Here is a 20,259-nt window from a genome sequence, read left to right on the forward strand (position 1 = left end):
TTATTATTGCATTTTATGAACGACATGGCTTACTAAGTAATTTTAATTGGATCAGTTTAATTTTCGTATTTTGTCGGGGTGAATAGAATCACCATGCCACGAACTTACAAACCAGTTCCAGGTGGTAAGACATACACAAAACCTAACAAATTGGGCGTTATGTGTGTTATTAATGCCATAAGAAAAGGTAAGCGTAGTATACAACAAGCATGTAAAGAATATAATTTACCATATTCTGTGTCTTGTCATTATAAAAAAAGGAGACAATGTGAAAAAACAAGGTGGACAAACTTCACTTTTAGAAAGTGAGGAGAAAATAATTGTTGACAGGTTATTAGTTTGTGCTGAATTGGGTTATCCCATGGATGCCTTCTCTTTACGATTGTTTATTAATGACTATTTGGGCAATTCCATGAAAAATGGTAACTTTGATGATTAAAAATAAAAATTTTTTAATCATGCAAAATATGTTTTATGACCACCTAAATAGCTTTCCTGATCGGTAACAAACACAAGTTTAACTTTTTTATTATTTTATAATTGGCAGCATTTAATCAAAGATAGCCATCAGCTGTTTCTTGAAAACAAGAGTAAATGATGTTGGTTTTCATTTGAATGCAGTTGGTTTTCATTGGTCTTGAAGTGTTATCTGGTGGAATGCTGAGTGAACTACTACTTTTTAAATTAAAGATGTAAGTATATCTTGCTTAAAACCTTGTATTATTAAAAGTGACATTCATTTGAATCACACTAAATTGTTAAGTCCCACACGTGACAAGAAATAGGTTACAATTATGTTGTTTGGTGTCTATTTCGGCAAATCAAGTTGAATCAGCAATCCATAAACATATTTTAATACATATTAATGTAGTCTAAAATATAATTTGAATATATGTATTCCTATGATTTTATTTAATATTTTTATTTATGTCCCACAGGTGACAATGTTACATGTTTTGGTAATAACCTCTATAAAGGTGAAGACAATTAGTAGGTCTGAAGTAGATGATGATAATATCTAACATATTTTCAGCTTTTCAAACAATATCTTAAAGTTTGGTTGTGTGTGTATTAAATTTGTACGTAGAATGATGTAAACTATAACTTTGTAGCTCCTAAATACAAAACTTATTACTATGTGTATGATGAATGATGACTACATTCCAAAAATATACATGCGTCTCAATGCCTTCCTTACAGAAGATGTAACAACACATATAACGTAACCTAAAAATATATTTTTTTTTGTTATTTCAGACATAAGTTATAGCTCCTAAGTTCGACATGGAGTGTCAGCCTGCACATTCTAAAACCAGCAGTGCTGCAAGGATGAAGAAGATGAGAGAGAAACTGAAACTAACTGATCCAGAGTATCAGAAGAATGAAAATAAGAGAATATCAGACCTCAAGATGAAAAAGAAACAGACCATGAGCAAGAAAGAACAAAAGGAATTAAGGAAGTATGAGAGGGACAGAAAACGTCTTCAAAGAGCAAGGAAGAGAGGAAAACCCACCATATCAAGTCTACATACTGACGTCCCTCGGCTTGAGGCCCCCGATTCCCTGCTTGCGTGACTGTCCAGTTATGCCCGTACTGCTCTCGTCGGTGAGGTGTGGGTCCAGGCCAACGTGGCCGGGACCGGGAACTGCGGGACCTGGAGGGAGGAGTTAGGTGATGAGGAATAGTGGTAGACTGTTCCAAGGATAACTCGGCGTTGACGATTTCACGAGCCTCTTTTATTGACGTTTTGGAGCCTGCCGCAGCCTGGCGGAACCGTCGCGGAACAAGCGCCCTTCCCGCGGCGACCCGGACTCCCGTAAAACCGTACTGTCCGTTAGGACGTCCTGACACGGATTGGGAATTTTCCAACGTAATACCGACCCCGTTTAAGGTTACTCCGTGAAGAAGCGCAATGCGTGCGCGGCCCGTTACGTAACGTTCCGTAAGACGATGAAGGTTCTGAGACCCGTAATTGCACGTCCGCGTTCTGGAACTCTTGGCTGGTAACGTCACTCGAAAACTCGTAAATTCAGTAAGGCGGCGAATGACTCGCGGAGGCAGCTTAACTGCCGCGACAACCCGTGAACTAGAAACGTAAGACTGGCCACGAGCTCAAGGTACGCGCTTCGCGAGCAGCGCGGAGCGGCGTACACGACTGTCCTCGTTCGAGCCCTGAACACGACTGACTCTCCCCGCCCGCCAGCGGGCCGGAGCTCGCGGGCTGCGGGGGAGGGGAGGAGAAATCGGCCGGCGTGGGAAAGGTCCCGCCCCGTGGCGCGCCAGACTGCAATTACATACTAGCACACTTGAGAAAACACAGAATATTTACACAGCTAAATGAAACATTAATCAACAACAAATTTACAGAATTAATAAATTACGATTACATTATTTACATACTCGTTGAGGCCCGTGACCATTTGGGAAATATATACAAACACAGAATTATCTCTTGCACAAAAAGGCTCATTGGCCCGCTAGGGCGCACGCGGGTGCGTCCCTGGCCGTCGCACTTCACTGGGGAAAAACACTACCTCAGGCCCACGTCGGTGGCCAGGTACGGCCTCTGCACCTGGGAGGGTACGACGGCTGTCGTCAATACATCAAAGATGAGTATTGGTTCCGTTCTATCACCTTATCTTGCCAACAAACATACAGCAAAGCTATGCTGAAGACATTAAGAGCGCTCCCCAAATCACCCAATAAGAAAAAGGCTGTTGTTAGTGGACTAGCAGAGCGTGTTGGAATTCACCTTTCCAGCAAAATCGATAGTGACATTGCCAAGTATTCAACAAAAAATAATACCAACTATTCTGTTGTGACTGATTTCTACTTTCGTCCAGATATCATATATACATGTCCAGGTATGAAAGACAGCATTGCTGTGTGGGAAGGTGGTAAAAAAGTAACTCTGCAACGACACTACCTAACTATGTTCTTACGAGAAGCATTTGCCATTTTTAAGGAAGAGAACCTGGACTTCCAGATTGGATTCTCCAAATTCTGTAGCTTGAGACCAAAGAATGTACTTCTATTAAAAAACACACCCTCTGACGAATGCAAGTGTAAAACACATGAAAGGGCTGAACTACACTTACGGAAATGAATTTTGGGAAAACATTCTGTGTGACTGCAATCTCAATTCCCAGTGTTGGCAGAATTTATGTGGAAACTGTGCCAATGGCAAGTTATTGTCAACAACTAGCCATCTTGAAACCACAGTCGTTTGGAAAGAGTGGGGAAAAAAAATGAAAGAATGCAACTTTTAACTAGAGAAACTTCGAAAGGTGAACTATTTGATAAAATTATTGATTGCCTGCCTGAAATGAAGGCACATGTTAATATCACGAGAGTTCAGCATGCTGCTTTCCAAAATGATAAAAAAGAGAATGACATTCAAATTCTTCAAATAGATTTTGCAATGTCTTTTGGTTGTGAATACCAAAATGAAGTCCAAAGTGCTCTATGGACTCGCTCAAGTGTTCTTCTTTTTACAGCTGCACTGTTTTACAAGGGAAACTGTCAAACATACCTTATCTGCTCAGACTCAAAAAATAAAGATAAAGACACCATTTTTGTATTTTTGGAGTTTCTTTACAGTGAAATTTTTAAATGTGACAGAAATTCTGACAGGAATCCCAAATCAGAAATTATATGGAGTGATGGGCCGTCTGCAGAATTCAAAAATAATTACATGGTGAAAACTATTGGATATTTGGCTGAAAAGTTCAGGAAACCATTCACATGGAAGTATTTTGCTACACCGCATGGGAAAGGTGTAGTAGATGGAATTGGTGGAAATGTGAAGCGTCTTGTTCGCCAAAAAATGCTGAGCCAGGGTGATGGGGTAATAGTTCAATGTGCTAAAGATTTTGCTTCTCTAGCTGTTCAGGTAGTCAAAAGCACACAAATCTTCTACATTGAAGAAAGTCACATAACTTCAGAAATATCTGACAAAACCCCATGGGAAGATGTATTGCCTATCCCGGGAATTTCAAAATTCCACTTGATTGAGGTCAATCCAGGTGGCGCAATCATTTGTCGAAATCAAGATCTTTCTTCGGATACTCACTGCTTTGGTCGGTCTACTGACTTTGGTGAAGGATTAGATGAACAGTGCAATGATCTGGCTGTAGGACATTGGGTTCTTGTTGAATATAATGGAGTCAAGTATCCTGGTGAGATAATTTCGGTTGAGGGCAGTAATTCATTCAAAGTGTCTGTGATGGAAGAGTCCAATGTGAAAGGACTTTTCAAATGGCTTAAGGACATTGCAGAACGGGTTCGAGTAGATGCTATAAACTACAGTTCTCAAGAGATAATTAAAAAGATATCGGCACCAGTGTTAGCAAACAGTTGATTTTTTTACAAGTTCTGTGATATGTGAATCAATAATATTTCTTTAGGAGACTATAAGTTTTAAAATATTTTCTACTTTTTTCTTATGCCTGTTTAAATAGGCTATACTGTTAATATTTTTATTTCAGTTTAATTGGGATAGATGTTTTTATTTTAATTAGCCTACATAGTTTTTCGTCCAATGTTTAATTCACTGTTTTTTATTACAAGTATGATATATTGTATATTATAAGTTATAGGTGTATGGAATAACATAAAAAGATGTTCTTGAAATTGAAAACAACAATGATATAAGGTAACGGAAGAGTTAAAAAAGGGTGGTATGTGCTTATTATTTTTAAAGTCGTAAAGTGTCCCACACGTGACACTCTTGTCCCACACGTGACACTAAAAAAAATATTCATTGCTCTTTAAGATTTAAAAAATTTAATGTGTTTTAACACTTATCAAACAGATAATACTTTGAAGATTACATTAAAAATATTAAAGTTGGCCTTCCTCTGCTATTTTTGCTGAAATTTGCCTCTAAAGTTGAAAGTTTAATTTAATGGTAGTAACTGCATGTCCCCCACGTGACAACATATATATTTTTTTCTTTCTTTTGCCTGTGACACAATTATAAAGGTCTAATCTTTAAAAAAAAATCAGTTAATTGTGGTGTTTTCATGTCATCATGAGTTCTTCAAACTATTCACATACATTTACTATTTTGATGGAAAATTTAAATATAAAATGGGTTAAAGTGTCCCACACGTGACAATGGAATCACCCATTTGGAAAGAAGGGCAAAACAGTAAAAAAATTCAGAGACAACATGCCTGGAGCAGATTTCGCTGCTAGTTTCATGAAAAGACACAAGGATAAATTAGCTATAAGAATGTGTCAAAACGTTAAAAGATCACGAGCAGGTGTAACTTCTACTTACTGTTGTAAAATATTTCAAGGGTTTGGAAGCAGAGATCAAAGAGGTTCATTCCACCATGCAATGTGGTTAATTACGATGAAACAAATCTTAGTGACGATCCGGGATGCAAGAAAATCATAACAAAACGGGCTGCAAATATCCAGAGAGGATAATGAACTTTTCAAAGTCTTCAAATTCGTTTGCTGGTGCTGGAGATGGTGCACTCTTACCTCCATATGTTGTGTATAAAGCAAAACGTGTATACAACTTGGATTGAGAATGGGACAAAAAGATGCAGATATAATTGTAGCTCATCTGGATGATTTGACAGTGTATGTTTTGATGACTGGCTCATTAAAATTGCAGTTCCTTATTTCAACTTAACTTCACATCTGACAGTGCATTCATGTCAAATCTGTGAGAAGAATGTGATTCGGTTGTTCTTTCTGCCACCAAACTCAACGCATTTGACACAGCAACTAGATGTGGCTTTCTTTAGGCCTTTGAAGCATTTGTGGAGGCATATTCTTCAAACGTGGAAAGCTGGGCTTGGAAAGAATGAAAGTGCTGTCCCAAAAGATGTGCTTCCACACCTTCTAAATAAACTGATACAATCTATCTTTGAACGCTCAGCTTCAAGCATCAAAAGTGGATTTGTGAAATGTGGGGTGATTCCTCTGAATGCAGACAAAGTGTTAAATCGTTTACCAAATGACAACCCTCACAATATGGATGAGATAAGAACTGCTATGGATGACTCCCTGAAAGCACTGCACCAAGAAATGAGACATAGTGACTCTTCTGCACCATGCCAAAGGAAGAAGAAGCTTGATGTTCTGGCTGGAAAAAGTGTGTCAATGGATGACTTTCATCTTGAAGCTGATGAAGAAAGAAATGATCCTAGCACTAGCCTGATGACCCCTCATGTAGTGATGAAAGTAAAATAACTTCAAGATCACCTAAAGAAACAACTTCAAACAATCTGAGAGTTGCAGTTGTTAGTGAATAATTTGTTGATTTTAATGGTAGGAGATGCATGTTTGCTATGTAAAAGATACTGATATCAGAGAACAGGACTGGTTACTGGTTGCTTTCTACTCGAATGACACTGTGATTGGTTGTAGCAAAAAAAACATTGAATATTGATGTTATAAATGTGCTAGATTTGAATGGTGTCAAGGAATTCTATGGCTCTTTCCTAGGGCCAAAATGTACAAGAGACAGTTCTGGTTTCATTTTTGGCTTCCCTGACATCAAAGACGAATGTAATTTTGGCATTGAAGATGTCATTGGTAAGCTAGAGGAACCTGAAAAATATGGCAGGGGTTTGCTCAAATTTTTTGTGCACCTTAAAGATATTTGTTAAAATACTTGTAAGTTTACTGCCAACATGGTGTATGTTTAACTGATAATGGTACTGGTACGACTTACTCCGTTGTGTATGAATGTTGTGGGTTCCATAGAACTTATACGGCAACACTTAATTTAGCAGTGAATTGCCTAAAACTGCTTACCTGTAAATTAATTTTTTTTAATAAATAAGTTTTACAGTTTAGAATTTTGTAATTTTGTCTTTTTTCATTAGAAAATGTTGTTTTTAAGGTGTCGTGAAAGATGGTCTATGGATTATAATAATTTAAAATAACTTTCAGTTATTCTATTCACCCCGACAAGAGGTTGAATGGAAGAATACATTGAACATAGTAGACTGATTCTATTCACCTCGACTTATGGGGTGAATAGAATGACACAATTTTTTTTTTATAAAAAAGTAAAATTATAATGCCAAATATAATTACAGAATCATAAAGTAGGGGTTATAACTCATATATTAGACCTGTGTAGATTGTTTTATAAAATTTATATACATTCAGGGGTAGTCACAAAAGTTAAAAAGTGATCCTATTCAACCCATTTTACGGTAATGTCTTTCTTATGTGCTGATGGAGGTTTAGTAAAATCTTGTGCATTGGTTAAAGATTAAGATTAAAATCGAAGGTTTTTCGTGGATAGTTCAGTTTTGGCTTTTGGAAGGTTTGTCCGAAGATATTATATTAGGGGTTGATTATTTGGCAAATATTCAAGCAAGGTTAGATGTAAAAAAAGTTTGGAATTTGGTTTTTGCCCAGAGAGGCCAGTATGATTGTGCATGTTCAGTTCATCTTTTGAGGAACATTTAAATAATATCCGTTGCGCCGTTTCAGTGCTAATTTCAGGCACAAATGTACGATTTACTTTATTTTACGAAATTTTTAATTTTTTTTTTACTTATCTTCCATATGATGTCCCACTGCTTTTTTTTCCTCATCGAGATTTGTTCAGTCGAGTGAACTGACAGGTTAGTTTGTTTAGCAGTCCAGTGCTCCCAACGCCGTTCACAGCGGTTAAGGCTGAGGTTTGCTTGCGACATGCTGGGCCAGCGATCGTCTCGTCTGGACCCTGCTAGGCGTCACGCGTCGAGCTGTTCACCCTAGACGGTAGCGTGATTAGAAAAGCTGTTCTCTGCTCCCAAAGATGCTAACTCCTCTTCTTGGAGTTGTGCTGAAGTTAGCTGCCTCTTTCACGAAACGGTGTTCCGTTCATCAGCCCAACAACACGTATCGTCGTGTCGGACCAGTCTGTTCCCAGGCCAGGTCAGTCACCGGTCGAAACCCCCCCCCCCCCCCCCCCCCCCGCCCCCGCCCCTTCTTCTGGTCCACGCAGGTCATAACCCACAGCCACGCTAATGCCCGGGATGAAGGCCACAGCCCCTCGCGTCCCAGATGGACCACACACGACATCTCGCGGGAGTTTCGCCGGCAGCACGCGCTTCTGAAAAGTCGTGAACGGCTTTCCCTAAAGCATGTAGTTGGTTATGGACCAGGCCATGTGCCTTAGCACTAAATTTTTAAATTTTTAGCTGCCCGAAATAGTTTAGTTTTTGAAATAGTTTTTTTTTTGTCTTAACTTATTATTCTTCATGGCGACCGCGAACTTCCGCGTCGCGTATCACCTGGCCATCTCCAGGGACCGACCTGATCTACTCCACACCGCAGCTTAGGTAAGTTGTTTCGTCGCCCCACACTCACTTTACCTTTTGCTGTTATCCTGGGCTTAACTTCGCCCAACATCAGCCGCCAGTTCACCAACCTAATTTGATGGGAATACTGGTTACAGGCAGGGATCAAGAATTAGGACGAGAAATTCCGCTCCAAATTCAACTCCCAATGCGCAGTTGATGAGTTAGTTAACAGAAATTCATCGCCTCCTGCAATCGGAGAATTTCTCAAGAGTTCCAGCTTTCAACGTCTTTTCCCCTGAGTGGAAAAACCACAAAATAATTTGTAATTCTAAACAACCAGTTTCAGGACACTTTTTATTTATTTAACGAGTAAAAGTAATTTTTTTATAATTTGGCTTATGAAGAGCCTGCACGCTCAATATTCAATGGCCTGTAAAGTTAAGAGACCAAATGACCTAAGTCAAGTATAACCATTGTTACTTATTATATATCTCGCCCCGGGGCCTCCCCATTTTGTTTATTGTTTAACAAGATTTAATGTATTAAGTATAGCAAATAAGGTCAACAATCTTCTTGGTATTTTGTTTCGGCTGTAATGCCATGGGTCATCTTCAGTGGGAAAATGTTTGTAAAGTCAAAAACAACAGCAACAAAATCATTAAGTAAGATTTAGTAAATGCCTGTATAAACCAAACCAGATCTTATTATTTTCTTATCCTGTGATTATGATCCACATAACCTTACCAAGATTTAAGGAGGTTACATCGTCAAGTGCTCAACTTTGCGGGAGGCAAGATTGACTGTCAATCCAAACAAGATTGCTTGGACAGAGAACCATGTTCGTTATCTAGGGTTTATTATTTATAATGGCGAGTTGAGGACTGATCCTGAGAAGATAAAATCAGTGTTATAGAGGAAAAACATGGATTTTTAGTGGGGAGCCACTATCTCTTTTATGGTGTGAAAAATAGATTTCAGTGTCTTAAATTTAAGGCATCATAAATTATCCAAAGTCACATTTTGTAATATGAAACTTTATCTATGATGCCTTAACATTATGACGGTGTGAAAAGTGATCCGTATAGACTTGCAGGTTGCTGGCTGCGAGATGCTGCCTGTGCCACTTCAAGTCCCAGAACTGTTATGGAGAAATGTCAGTACGGGTTGAACAGTGCAACTCAAATTGCTGCTCGGGGCTGGGACGGTGACGTTTTCCTCAAAGATTGAATGACAACTGACAATACACAATATCAATATTGAGTGCCTTGTCATGGTCTCAGGTGGGTCAATATAAATTGAGAACAGTCGTCCCTGATCGAGGTCATCAGTCACATCATTGGGTATATTAGTTAGGTACTACACTTGGCCCGCCTGAAAAGCACTGCTGTACCGGAAGACAACAGACCAGTCTCGGTTGGCTGCCCTGGGATCAATCCTTGACAGCCAAATCCAGTTCATCAACCAGCATTGAAAAATTTGGGTCAGAGAGGCTTTTCAGCTGCCATTTTAGATCAAAGTTCTCTGGGTACTTGCCTATAAGCTCTTGTTGTTGCCACATGCTTGGTATACTCTCTGAAATCTCTTGGCTAACTGCCAGCAAAGCAAAGGATTGGCAAGTAGATGCTATTTGGCCATCAGTTCTGCTCGGTACTTACACGAGGTACCTGCCGGGCTGCCCACTTTGTGGCTATGATGGTGCTGACAGCAAATCCTGCCCAATAGTGGATCTACAAGTGAAAGGTATGTTTACTTGGTCCCTTCCCTGACCAAAATTGAGGACTAAAAAAATGTTTAAGTTGTGCCACTGAAAATAATTGTGATATAATTAAATATATTGTATATCATTATTTAAAAACAAATATTTAATTTCGTTAAATCAAACAAAATATTCAGTAAATTTTTGTTCTTGCGTCCAGAGCAGCTGTCCTACTGCAAAATAAAATGTTTTGTTTCCTGATAATGGAGGAGTCCAGTTGGAACATGTGCTAGTGACAGATCAAACAAATGGACCTATACTAGGCAACCATCAGACAATATCACTTTCCAATATAAGGTCATAACAACCATTTAATGCTTTTTTATGGACAAAAACAAACAGGGATTTTCAATATGTCGCTGTCAGCTGTACTGTGGATTTTATGGCAGCATTACAAAAGGCTAGCCATATAGATTTGTATTTTGGCGTCAAGAATTTGAATGCTTGGATTGCTCAAAATATATTTTTATTTCAGACATATTTTACATTTTATTGAATGGAATTTTTCTTTTAACATTTGGAATATAGCGCTAGAGTATTTGTGGCAAATGCTTTAAATAATTTTCAGTAAAAGTCTAAAGAAAATGTTCATTTTACTATGTTCCTATAAAATACCAGTATATTTCAAATTTTCAAAAAGCTATCTTTGCAACTTTAAAAATAATAAAGTCAGATCCATAAAAATTCAAGATTAAACCATATACTAACGATAGCATACTGTCGCATTCCAAAATTTTTCGGCATAGCCATCTTTAAATTACTGTGTTTCTCGGTGGAGGCTCTGTGTGGGTTGCCACAGTCGCAGAGTGGCGCAACTTGGTGGTGGGCCCGGGTGGTGGTTGTGCTGGCGTCGCACGTAGCAATGTGTGGCGTGAGCCCGGTCATGCTGACGTCTCTGGGTCGCTCTGTGGCGAAACTTAGGGCAATGTCGCTCACGGTGCGAGCCACTCAGCGAATTTGTACAAAATTTGGGGTTGACGGCCTGAAACCTTCTGGAAAGTAGGAGTGGCCGAGGGTTTTTAAGAAGGAGTTAATAGTGAACTGCGGGCTCCTGCCCATACTGGTAACAAGTCTGTTAGTGCTAACAAGTCAAGGATGTAACTGTTAGGCTCACTCCTAGGGGCAGAAATCAGTTCGCGTTTCATGATGAAAAGTTTTAGACTGACTGGGTGGGCACCGGCCACCCAGGTATCTATTTTGGTTAAGTTTATGGTGATAATTGTTAAGTTGAAAAATGTTAAATCTTATCTACAGTGAGAAAAGGGGCAGGGATGCCTCAGAACATATGAGGAGTTCTAGTTCATGCAAGTTAAAATTTTTATCTAAGACTCGGTCAATAGTAACTTCATAATTAAGTATTTGGTCTTAAGTCTCTATTATAGTTTAGCAATGTCCACTTTACTAAAGTTCTGGTAATCCTTTAATCACAACTAGTCCCATTATCGTTAACGTAATGGATGTTGACACTTGATACAGGAACGTATAAGACTTATGTTTTATAAAGCATTATCTCTGTTATAATAAATGTTTATTTTTATAGAATTAGGTTTTAAATTATTTAGATTAATTTTTTTTTAAACCTTTACAAGTAGTAAATAGTCATTCCTCTAAAAATTCCTGTACAAGGAGGTAACTATGAGGGTCCCTCAAAAATAATTGTATAATGTCGTAAATCTTCTTGCATCTCTACCTTTGTTTATGATTTATGTTGTTTTTCCCCCAAAGAAAGTTACCATCTGCTCTTGTGTATCAAGTTTTGGTTTTATTGTTTGATATTAAACTACTCCCTTACAATTATAATTCCAAACCACTTTGTTACAGTAAAAATTACTGTAATAGTTTAAATATAAAAATGTTAAAAACCTCCAACATTCATGTACAAATTATATCTTCAGCTGTTTAGTGCTCACAATCATCTAGTATTCAGAGCTGGAAACTTAATAGCTTTATGTCAACTACTGATCAATGCTTTGATGAGTAAGAAACTGAACCAGTAATTACTAGGAATTTAACCAAAAACCACTTTGCAGAAAAATCATTCTTAATGCAGGTACCTGGAGTATCACACAACCTTCCGAATGTGAGCCAGATATGTTACTACATCAGCAAACACATGCTCCGTCTTTTATTGAGGTAGTCAAGCTCTACATTTTAGATCACATATTGAATGTTCCTTATATTTTTTATATTCTTACATTCAAGATTGCCTAGTATTCAAATTTGTCATGTCAGGCATTATTTTATAATGACAGTTACATTATACCAACATTTATTATTGTAAGATATGGTAGGTATTAAAAATTTAAGAATCACAACCAAAGATAAAATATTTTTCTTTGAGTCAATTATTAATAAAATGGTTTGTTGGTATCATGGCATCAACTCACTTCATAATTTAAATAGTAGATATCTACAACTTCATACAATAACACATACTGTTTGTGTGTAAAGGGATTTTATTTTCTTTGAACACACAAGTCAGGCAATGGTGTAATTAGACATAGCATAAACTATGTTCACATAAAGCTTGCTAGGACATGCCCATATTGTATATTGCTATTATTGCTAATATATAGGAATGGGACTGTGATTATTTATAAAAAAAAGTTGATTCCAAACAGTACTTGATTTTTAGGAACACTCATATCAAATATGAGGTCTATAAATCACATTTTGTGTCATTTCTAAATTTACTCTTGTATTTTACATTTGAATTAAAAGTTACACTAAATATGCATATAAATAATTTTATATGCTGTTTGAGCAGATACAAAGAAAAGAATAATTTGAGTTAGCAATGTTAAATTTAAAAATAACAAACATCAACAGAAACATGTTCACCCTTCCTATATAGAGGGATGTAACACATTTTCATTAAGAGAAGTAAGTAATTGTCTCTTTAAAGCATAAATAATAGGTAGGTACCTACTAGTGTTTATCACTTTCGGTTCCAGATAATTTTTTTTCTCCTTGGAACCCTTTGTTCTTAATTAAGGACAATAATGAATTTAATCAAAATAACTAACTACAACAAAAACCACCCATGGCTCACAAATTTTTATTTAAAAATATTTAGTCTTTGGTAGCATCTTAATTCATTCCAACATTTTTGTAGCCATAGCACCAAAAATGTCAAGAAACATACCAAAGAAATTTCTACTGTAAAGTGCCTAATTGCAGTACACCACAAACCATAGTGGTATAGTTTTATCAACCCATTTAGGAATCAACTTTTCCATCCCTACTGTTATGTAATTATTACAATTGCTATAGGCTAAAAGGCTATTTTTCATATAGTAGTTTGAAAATAAATTTACATAGTAAATTTTCACAATTTTTAGTATCAAAGAGACACTTCCAACTTTTCAAAATACTTATAAATTGAATATTTGGCCTTACAGATAAACTTATCCACAAGTGCAATCATACCACAAATGTGAATAAATGTAATACAAACACATGTAAATATATTACGAAAAACTAATGTGAAAAATGCTCTCTTTCAATCTATTAATTTTAAGTTTATGTATGATTCACATACTAAGATACTAAAAATATTTAACTGGCTGAATAAATATTTATTTAACTTTTTGCTATGCACTATGTCATATCATAGTAATACTTTTACTAATGTATTTAAGCTACATGTAGTACATACATGCTATATACACATACATATCTTGTATTGCTTTATCAATAATTAATATACTAATACATAACAGCATTTGTACTAAATTTGATTGCGTTAATATTTTATTAAGTATAGCTTAAAAAATCCACACTTACACTTCAAACAAATTTCTGCAAGATAGGCGTGAGAAACTTGCAAAATAAAAATAATTGTACTAAATTAAATATAATCATCTATTATTTGGCATTAAAATATAAACACAAGTACGTTATTGGTACTGGAATAAAATTCAAACAGTTTTGTGTGTGTAGAGAAATGATTAGGGTATAAAAATTCTGATATAAGTAAACAAGTCATGGTGCCATCTGGTTTGCTTGTTTGGAAACCAAAGCATCCAACAGACGTAGTTTACACTTTGCCTTCTTGTACAAGTTTCTGGTGTTTTCCACCGTTGATAAATCTTCATGCATCAATTTCTTTCCGCTTTGTTGCAACAAGTGTTGCTCTTGTTCACGTAACAAGCGACGCAGGGATTTCTTCTCTTCACGTGTGTTCCTCTGTTGGTCAAGCAACTCAGATCTGCAGAGCAAATTCAAGGTTTTATGGTTTTCATTCTAGTCCTATATTAATGATACATCATCACTTATAAAATTAAGAGAAAAGATCACCCATTAATAGATTACATATTTTAATTTACACTATGATAAAAAGTTCTCTCTGGGTCCTTAAGGCCATGTGCTATAAGTCACCACAGTCATGTAGCGAGGTTATGCCTAACTGTCTAACGAATCTCCAACAAGACTCCTTTGTGAGCAATGACCAGTGAGTCATTATTCAAGTGGCTATATTCCACTGTATTCTTAAAAGTCCTGTTACTTTAAGCCTTTCTTTGCATAGCCATGCAACATAAAACCATTTTTTGCCTTTATTCTACAATGTAAATTTAATCATGGTGTAAACAACAATTTTCCAACAGCCAAAATAATATCTTGCTTCATTCTGAAGTATTTATTTATTCTGAAACTATTTTACATGAAAAAATTAGATTTCGGCACTTACGTAAGAAGTAAGGTGAGGCACATCTGTAATCAGCTGTTGCTCTTACACAAGAAAACTTTCATCTTGCACACGTTAGTCACTTCATGTGCAGAAAAAGACCCTGGTACTAACTGCAATGATGATTGGGAAGCCCTCATGCTATTTCTGGAGCAGTTATTCCTTCGTAAAACCATAATAAAGAGACAGTACACTGGTGGCAATAAGAGGTTGGAAATACAACAAACCTCTAAACAATAAGATTCCATACAACAAAAACCATTGAATAAAAAACAGTTTTTTCAGTCCATTCAATTTTACATGAGAGACAGCATTTTCAATTTTCTAGCAGGTTTTTTCCTTCTTCAGTAAAATCTCAAATTTAATTATTTTGAATCTCTTAATTTAAGATAAAAGTATATTTAAAACAGAAAAAAATATTTTAGTGTTTCATATATAATTTTTTTTTAATTAGTCTCACTCCTAGATTTTTCCCCAATAAATATTCACTTGTCAGTCACATATTACAACTTGCAGTTTTGTCTCAAGTTTGCAACTTATAACAGAGTGGTGCGTAGTAGAGCTGGGCGGGATCCCGGTTTTTCCTGAAAAACCAGATAGTGTCTCCCAAAACATTGAGCAGAAAATTACTTTTTCTCGTTTCCCGATTTTATTCCGGTAGCATACATGTTCGCATGCCAAACTTATCTAAAAGAAAACTATTTTCAAAGAAAGCACTGCACTCTAACCAGATTCAATACATGCTCATGATCAAAAGCGTACCATTTTATGCAGTTCAAACTCAAATAATTAACGGTGGCGTAAAAAATACTCAAAGGTACTATTATAAACAAGTACTTTATTAAGCATTTGAAACCTTCAACAAATAATAGAAGTTAATTCACTACTGTCGTGAAATGGAAGCAAAACGTATTTCGTCCACGATTTGGAATAAAATTTTTAGAGCTATTAAACACATAATAATAAGTTATTTTGTTTGTTTCGTATCACGCGTCAGTATCAGAAAAAATAAACAACACTGGCTTCGAACATGGGCTACATTAACAAATACACGTGTGCTATGGAAATATTTGAAACAATATTTAAATTGATAATTACAATCAATCTACCACCATGTTCACACAGTAGTAGCTTACTTGCTACATTTATCTATGACGCTATGTTGCAACTTGCACCTTGAAAACAACATAAAAAATAGTCAACATAAATAAAAGTGCCAAAATCGAGTGGAAATTCGCTGTAAATGTGTTTGTAATATTGCCGAATGGGTTGTAAATAACTAAAATGAGTGAATAATTTTAGTTAAAATTGTAAATATGACCTGATTTCACCACTGTTTCATCTATTGAGCTTTTTTTTTTTTTTTTTGTGGTTATCATACAATTAAATAAGGTTAGATTTTTTTTGTGGTATTTTGCTTTCCTTGAAAATTACCTGCCTCTATCAAAGTATAATTACTAGATTTGAGCTCACACAATAAAAAGGACAGCAATTTTCCTTTGAAATATTATGAAAATTTTTGAAATTTATAGCCTAAATTAACTCCTGATTCAGTCCGGTTTCCCGCGGGGAAATATATTTTCCCTGCCCCAAATTTTCCACTCAGCTCTAGTGTGTAGCTTAAGTATCTTTTACGGTATGTTTATTATATAAATAAAGTATTGGTACATAAATTTCAATTATTTTAAACAAGACAGTGGTTAGCATGATGGTTTATAACCACAGCAATTCTGTTTGCACCTGAAGCTGATCCATGTGCACATTTTTCACTGAATATGTGTACAGGGAATTGCTGTCAACAGACATATTTCTCAGGACACTCTTACTTTCCTTACTGAATCCATCTCTTTGCTTCAACTATGTGGATATCCCAAGGCTTCAATGTCATAATTTGGAGTAATTTATTTCTGTGGGTCTTTTTCCTCTTGAAACTTGCACCTCTTTGTGTGTTTTTCATAAAAATATACATTCGGCAGTTATTGCAATGGGCTAAGAAGTAAAAGTAGATACTGGAGGAAGATAATAAACTAAACTCACAGTGGTAATGTATGAAGGTTATTCCACAATGTCTCATTGTCTGCATCATCAGATTCTTGTACTAAATTTTCCTTTTGATCTGAAGACTCTACATGTGGCACAACTGTTGATTGCTCCTTGACCACTTCTTGTGGCAGGTTTGGCTCAGATTGTAGTGGCTGAGGTGTAAAAGCCATAGTCTCATGTTCATGTATTGTTTCCAATTCTGGAACACTACCTTTCAGCTTAAACTGTAATGAAAAAAAAAAGGAACATACAGTCACGCAATTTGCCAAAAATATGCTATAAATTCTGAATTTGAATAAAGGTTACCTTAGTCATCGACAAAGTATTTGCTAAAAGGAAAATATAGGTTAGGTACCGTTTTATGTACAATAATCCAGATAATTTGATCTTAAAAAAGATGTTTCTTTATCTGTGTTGGCAAAACTGGCCCTACGCAACCCAAGCTGCCCTGCCTGCTATATCTCTGTATGCTGCACTTTGTGCATTATGCAAAGCCTTGCAGGTGTTAATGCATGTACCATTCAAAATGTTAAACTTGCATGCAAATTCAAATAAGGTTCTCTTCAGAATTTTTCCTATTAGGTCACCTTGTGCAAGGTTAAGAGATTGAGCATTCGGTAAATTTAATGAAAGGATATACTGCTTGCATAAAAAAAATTAATTTTATTGGTTCTTTCATCCTGATCATGTGACCGCTTTTAGTACAAAACATAATATTATAGTTTTGTTTTGAGAAAAGTGGTAAAAAAAACCTTTCAAAAGTATAAATTAAAACCAAAGGATCATAATTTTAGTAAAGTTGGATGAGTATAAGAAATTTAATGGTCTTTTGAATGAAAAACTACCTACTTTTCATATCAATAATTTATGACAAAACATGCTGAAGTCAATATCTGCTGTATTGTAGCTTCTATAATATAAATACCATCAGTTAGCGCATGCAGAAATTTTCTAGTGGAAAATGTGTTCATGAATGTAATTTGCATGGGAACTGCATGATATTCTCACACAATAATTGTCATAAATTTTGCACTAGTGTAAGTTTCTAGCTTTAGTTGCTATTACACACCTCCAGTTTTAAAATAACTGTATGCATGAATCGGACAAAAACCTCCATGCCTACACTTTATATAAAGCTTCTTGTTTCACAGTAACACAACAGAAACTCCTCCTTTCTATGGAGCAAATTGATGCAGTGGTGAGATACTGGACTTACATTCAATTAGATCAGCGTTTGAACCCCTACACCCATCCTGATTTATATTTGTAATGGTTTCCTGAAATCACTCAGGTTCCTTAAAATAGACCATGGACAATTTCTTCTGCAATATCCTTGTTCATTGTGTTGTGTTATCTTATCTGGTGACCTTGCTGTTAACAAGAAGCTAATCACAAATAGAAAAAACACCTACCCACATTTTAATTTATATGTTCATAACATTATGGTTACAATTACCAATTAATTTTACTATGAACCCATTAACTCTCCACTTTGAACCTTTGTAGACAATTTAATGTTTGTACAAAAAATTTTATAGAATTTTTTGAAAAAAATTAAAAATGCACTTTTTCCAAAATTTTAAATTTTAATTTTAAAAATTATTTTGAAAATTATTTTTTATCTAGACATTATTGTGTTATACATCACATGAAAGGCCATACCAAATGCTGCAAAATGACACCTGTCTCACCTTTCTAACTTAATTTGGAGAAGAGTTATGGTAATTTTAAAATATGCCTGTCGTGCGTTTTTGAGTGTTTTTTTTCTTCGAAAATTTACAAAGCAATATTTTCAAAACGGATGGATATATCATTCTAAAATTTTATACTTTTGTTAGTCTGTATGGAGGTAACATCTGTGCAAAATTTCATCAAAATCTGAGATGGCGAGGTAAAATTTTTATTATTTTATTAAAAGTGTGTTGATTTGACATGGAATGACCCATAGTAATAACTACTCACTTGTTCAACCCGAACTATGAGTTGTTTCAGCATTCTGTACCGGTTGTAAAGGGGTCGCACCACAAGCTTATGTTCTGAAGATTCTGCACGACCGACCATGTTTTCCAGAGAAACTAAAGCTTTCTGCATGTTTATTTTCTCCTCTCGCATCTGGTCCAGACTCATCTCTCTCAAAGCTTCTGGTCGACCAGAACCATCTCGCTTATCCTTCAGGTACTGCAACAATTGTACATATCACACTTGTAACCAGCCTGGTTCTTTTCAAACAAAGCAAATATTGACTACATATAACTAGGCCTGTGCAAATATTTGAATTTTCGAATATGATATGAATAACAAACTATTTGTATTCTATTGGACCTAAAATACTAACACTTTGAAATAACAAATATTTGTTTCCTAACAAATATTCGACATAGCATGCCACGTGAGTTTGTCTTATAACAATTAAGACATTAGAGCTCATCGTGCTACACCACCATCAAGCATGTAGACAACCCCATATTGCATACCATTATCAAAGGGTGCCATTCACTTGATGTGTGCAGCTGTTAGCACTTCCTAGAACCTTACCAGCATTTTTGTTCTGCCACACTGACCAACTGAAGACTAGTGGTGAAAATGCCAAGTGTAAGAATAAAAATTAGGGTGAAAAATTTTGGCTTAACTGAATTTTGCTGCTTTTCAGGGATGGATCATGGATCTGGGGTGGAGGGGAGTAGGGGCAACCCTGGGCACCAGGTTGGAGGGGGTGCAGGATGTACCAACTTTTTTGTAGACTACAAAGTGTGAAATAAAATGCAAATAGAAAACAATTGGTTGTCTGTAAAGTCTGTTTACGAATGATAGTTTAACGTGACGTCATAACAGAACATTGATGAAATGATTGCATACTTTTATGAATAGAATTGAATCATTTTTATTGAATTATCACTATTTTGTATGGATACAAAGAAGGAGTTAAATGAAATCTACAATTTAATTGATAAATTTACTTTTATTTGCACTCATTAATTCAAATATGTTTATTACTTTAACAAAGAGATTATTTTAACTATAACTTTTATACATGTTTGCTATTTAACTTCTTCCCATCTGTGTTATTTTGTTAAGGATTGGACGATGATAGGAAAAGTAGGAAACGAATGGGAGTGTTTCAAGTTTAATGTGCCTCGAAAAAGTCAAATCAATGGTTGTTCCAATCGAGTGGAAGAGAGATAGATGCGGCGCAAGCGTACAATGAGCGTAAAGGGACACAGCATAATGGGACAATGTGTGTAACGGGACACTTTTTCATGCGTGCAGCCAGCGTTCATCAATTTATTAGACGTCCCGTCAATAATTACTGTAAAATAAACTACTAATATTTTGATTTTATGTGCTCATTATCAATGATCATATTTTCAATGGATGTCTTTATTGCTCGGTTTCTAGTAAGTTTGCGAGGCATGCTTTCATAGAGGCCATTGTGGATAAAGGAATGCTGGTGAGAGAATGGGTATGAGAGAGAGAGAGTGAGAGAGGGATAGATGCAGGCTCAGGCTAG

General features: G+C 35.9%; 2 protein-coding genes across 6 annotated transcripts in view; one reads left to right on the forward strand and one right to left on the reverse strand.

The window, feature by feature from the left end:
• Positions 1–542: 542 nt before the first annotated feature.
• Positions 543–6,949, forward strand: LOC134529157 (uncharacterized). The gene is made up of 2 exons (XM_063362941.1): positions 543–692; positions 1,258–6,949. The coding sequence occupies exon 2, from the start codon at positions 3,258–3,260 to the stop codon at positions 4,359–4,361; it is 1,104 nt and encodes a 367-aa protein (XP_063219011.1). The 5' UTR covers positions 543–692; positions 1,258–3,257; the 3' UTR covers positions 4,362–6,949.
• A 5,174-nt stretch (positions 6,950–12,123) lies between these two features.
• Positions 12,124–20,259, reverse strand: part of LOC134529156 (protein FAM13A) — a 174,398-nt gene continuing 166,262 nt past the window's right edge. For 3 of the 5 annotated variants that reach the window (XM_063362937.1, XM_063362936.1, XM_063362935.1), the window contains exons 14-16: positions 18,714–18,929; positions 16,746–16,975; positions 12,124–14,231 (exon numbers count right to left, since the gene is read on the reverse strand). In XM_063362937.1, the coding sequence (XP_063219007.1) occupies positions 14,006–14,231; positions 16,746–16,975; positions 18,714–18,929 (672 nt within the window). In that variant the 3' untranslated portion in view covers positions 12,124–14,005. Of the gene's footprint in view, positions 14,232–14,712; positions 14,871–16,745; positions 16,976–18,713; positions 18,930–20,259 lie in introns of those variants that run through there. The other 2 variants (XM_063362939.1, XM_063362938.1) reach the window with 2 other exon arrangements.

The sequence above is a fragment of the Bacillus rossius genome, chromosome 2 (assembly GCF_032445375.1).
Source record: "Bacillus rossius redtenbacheri isolate Brsri chromosome 2, Brsri_v3, whole genome shotgun sequence".
NCBI classification, from domain to species: domain Eukaryota; kingdom Metazoa; phylum Arthropoda; class Insecta; order Phasmatodea; family Bacillidae; genus Bacillus; species Bacillus rossius.

What these genes read in the sequence shown, in the direction of transcription:
- LOC134529157 (XM_063362941.1), top strand. Translation starts at nt 3,258, where the DNA reads ATGCAACTTTTAACTAGAGAAACTTCGAAAGGTGAACTATTTGATAAA.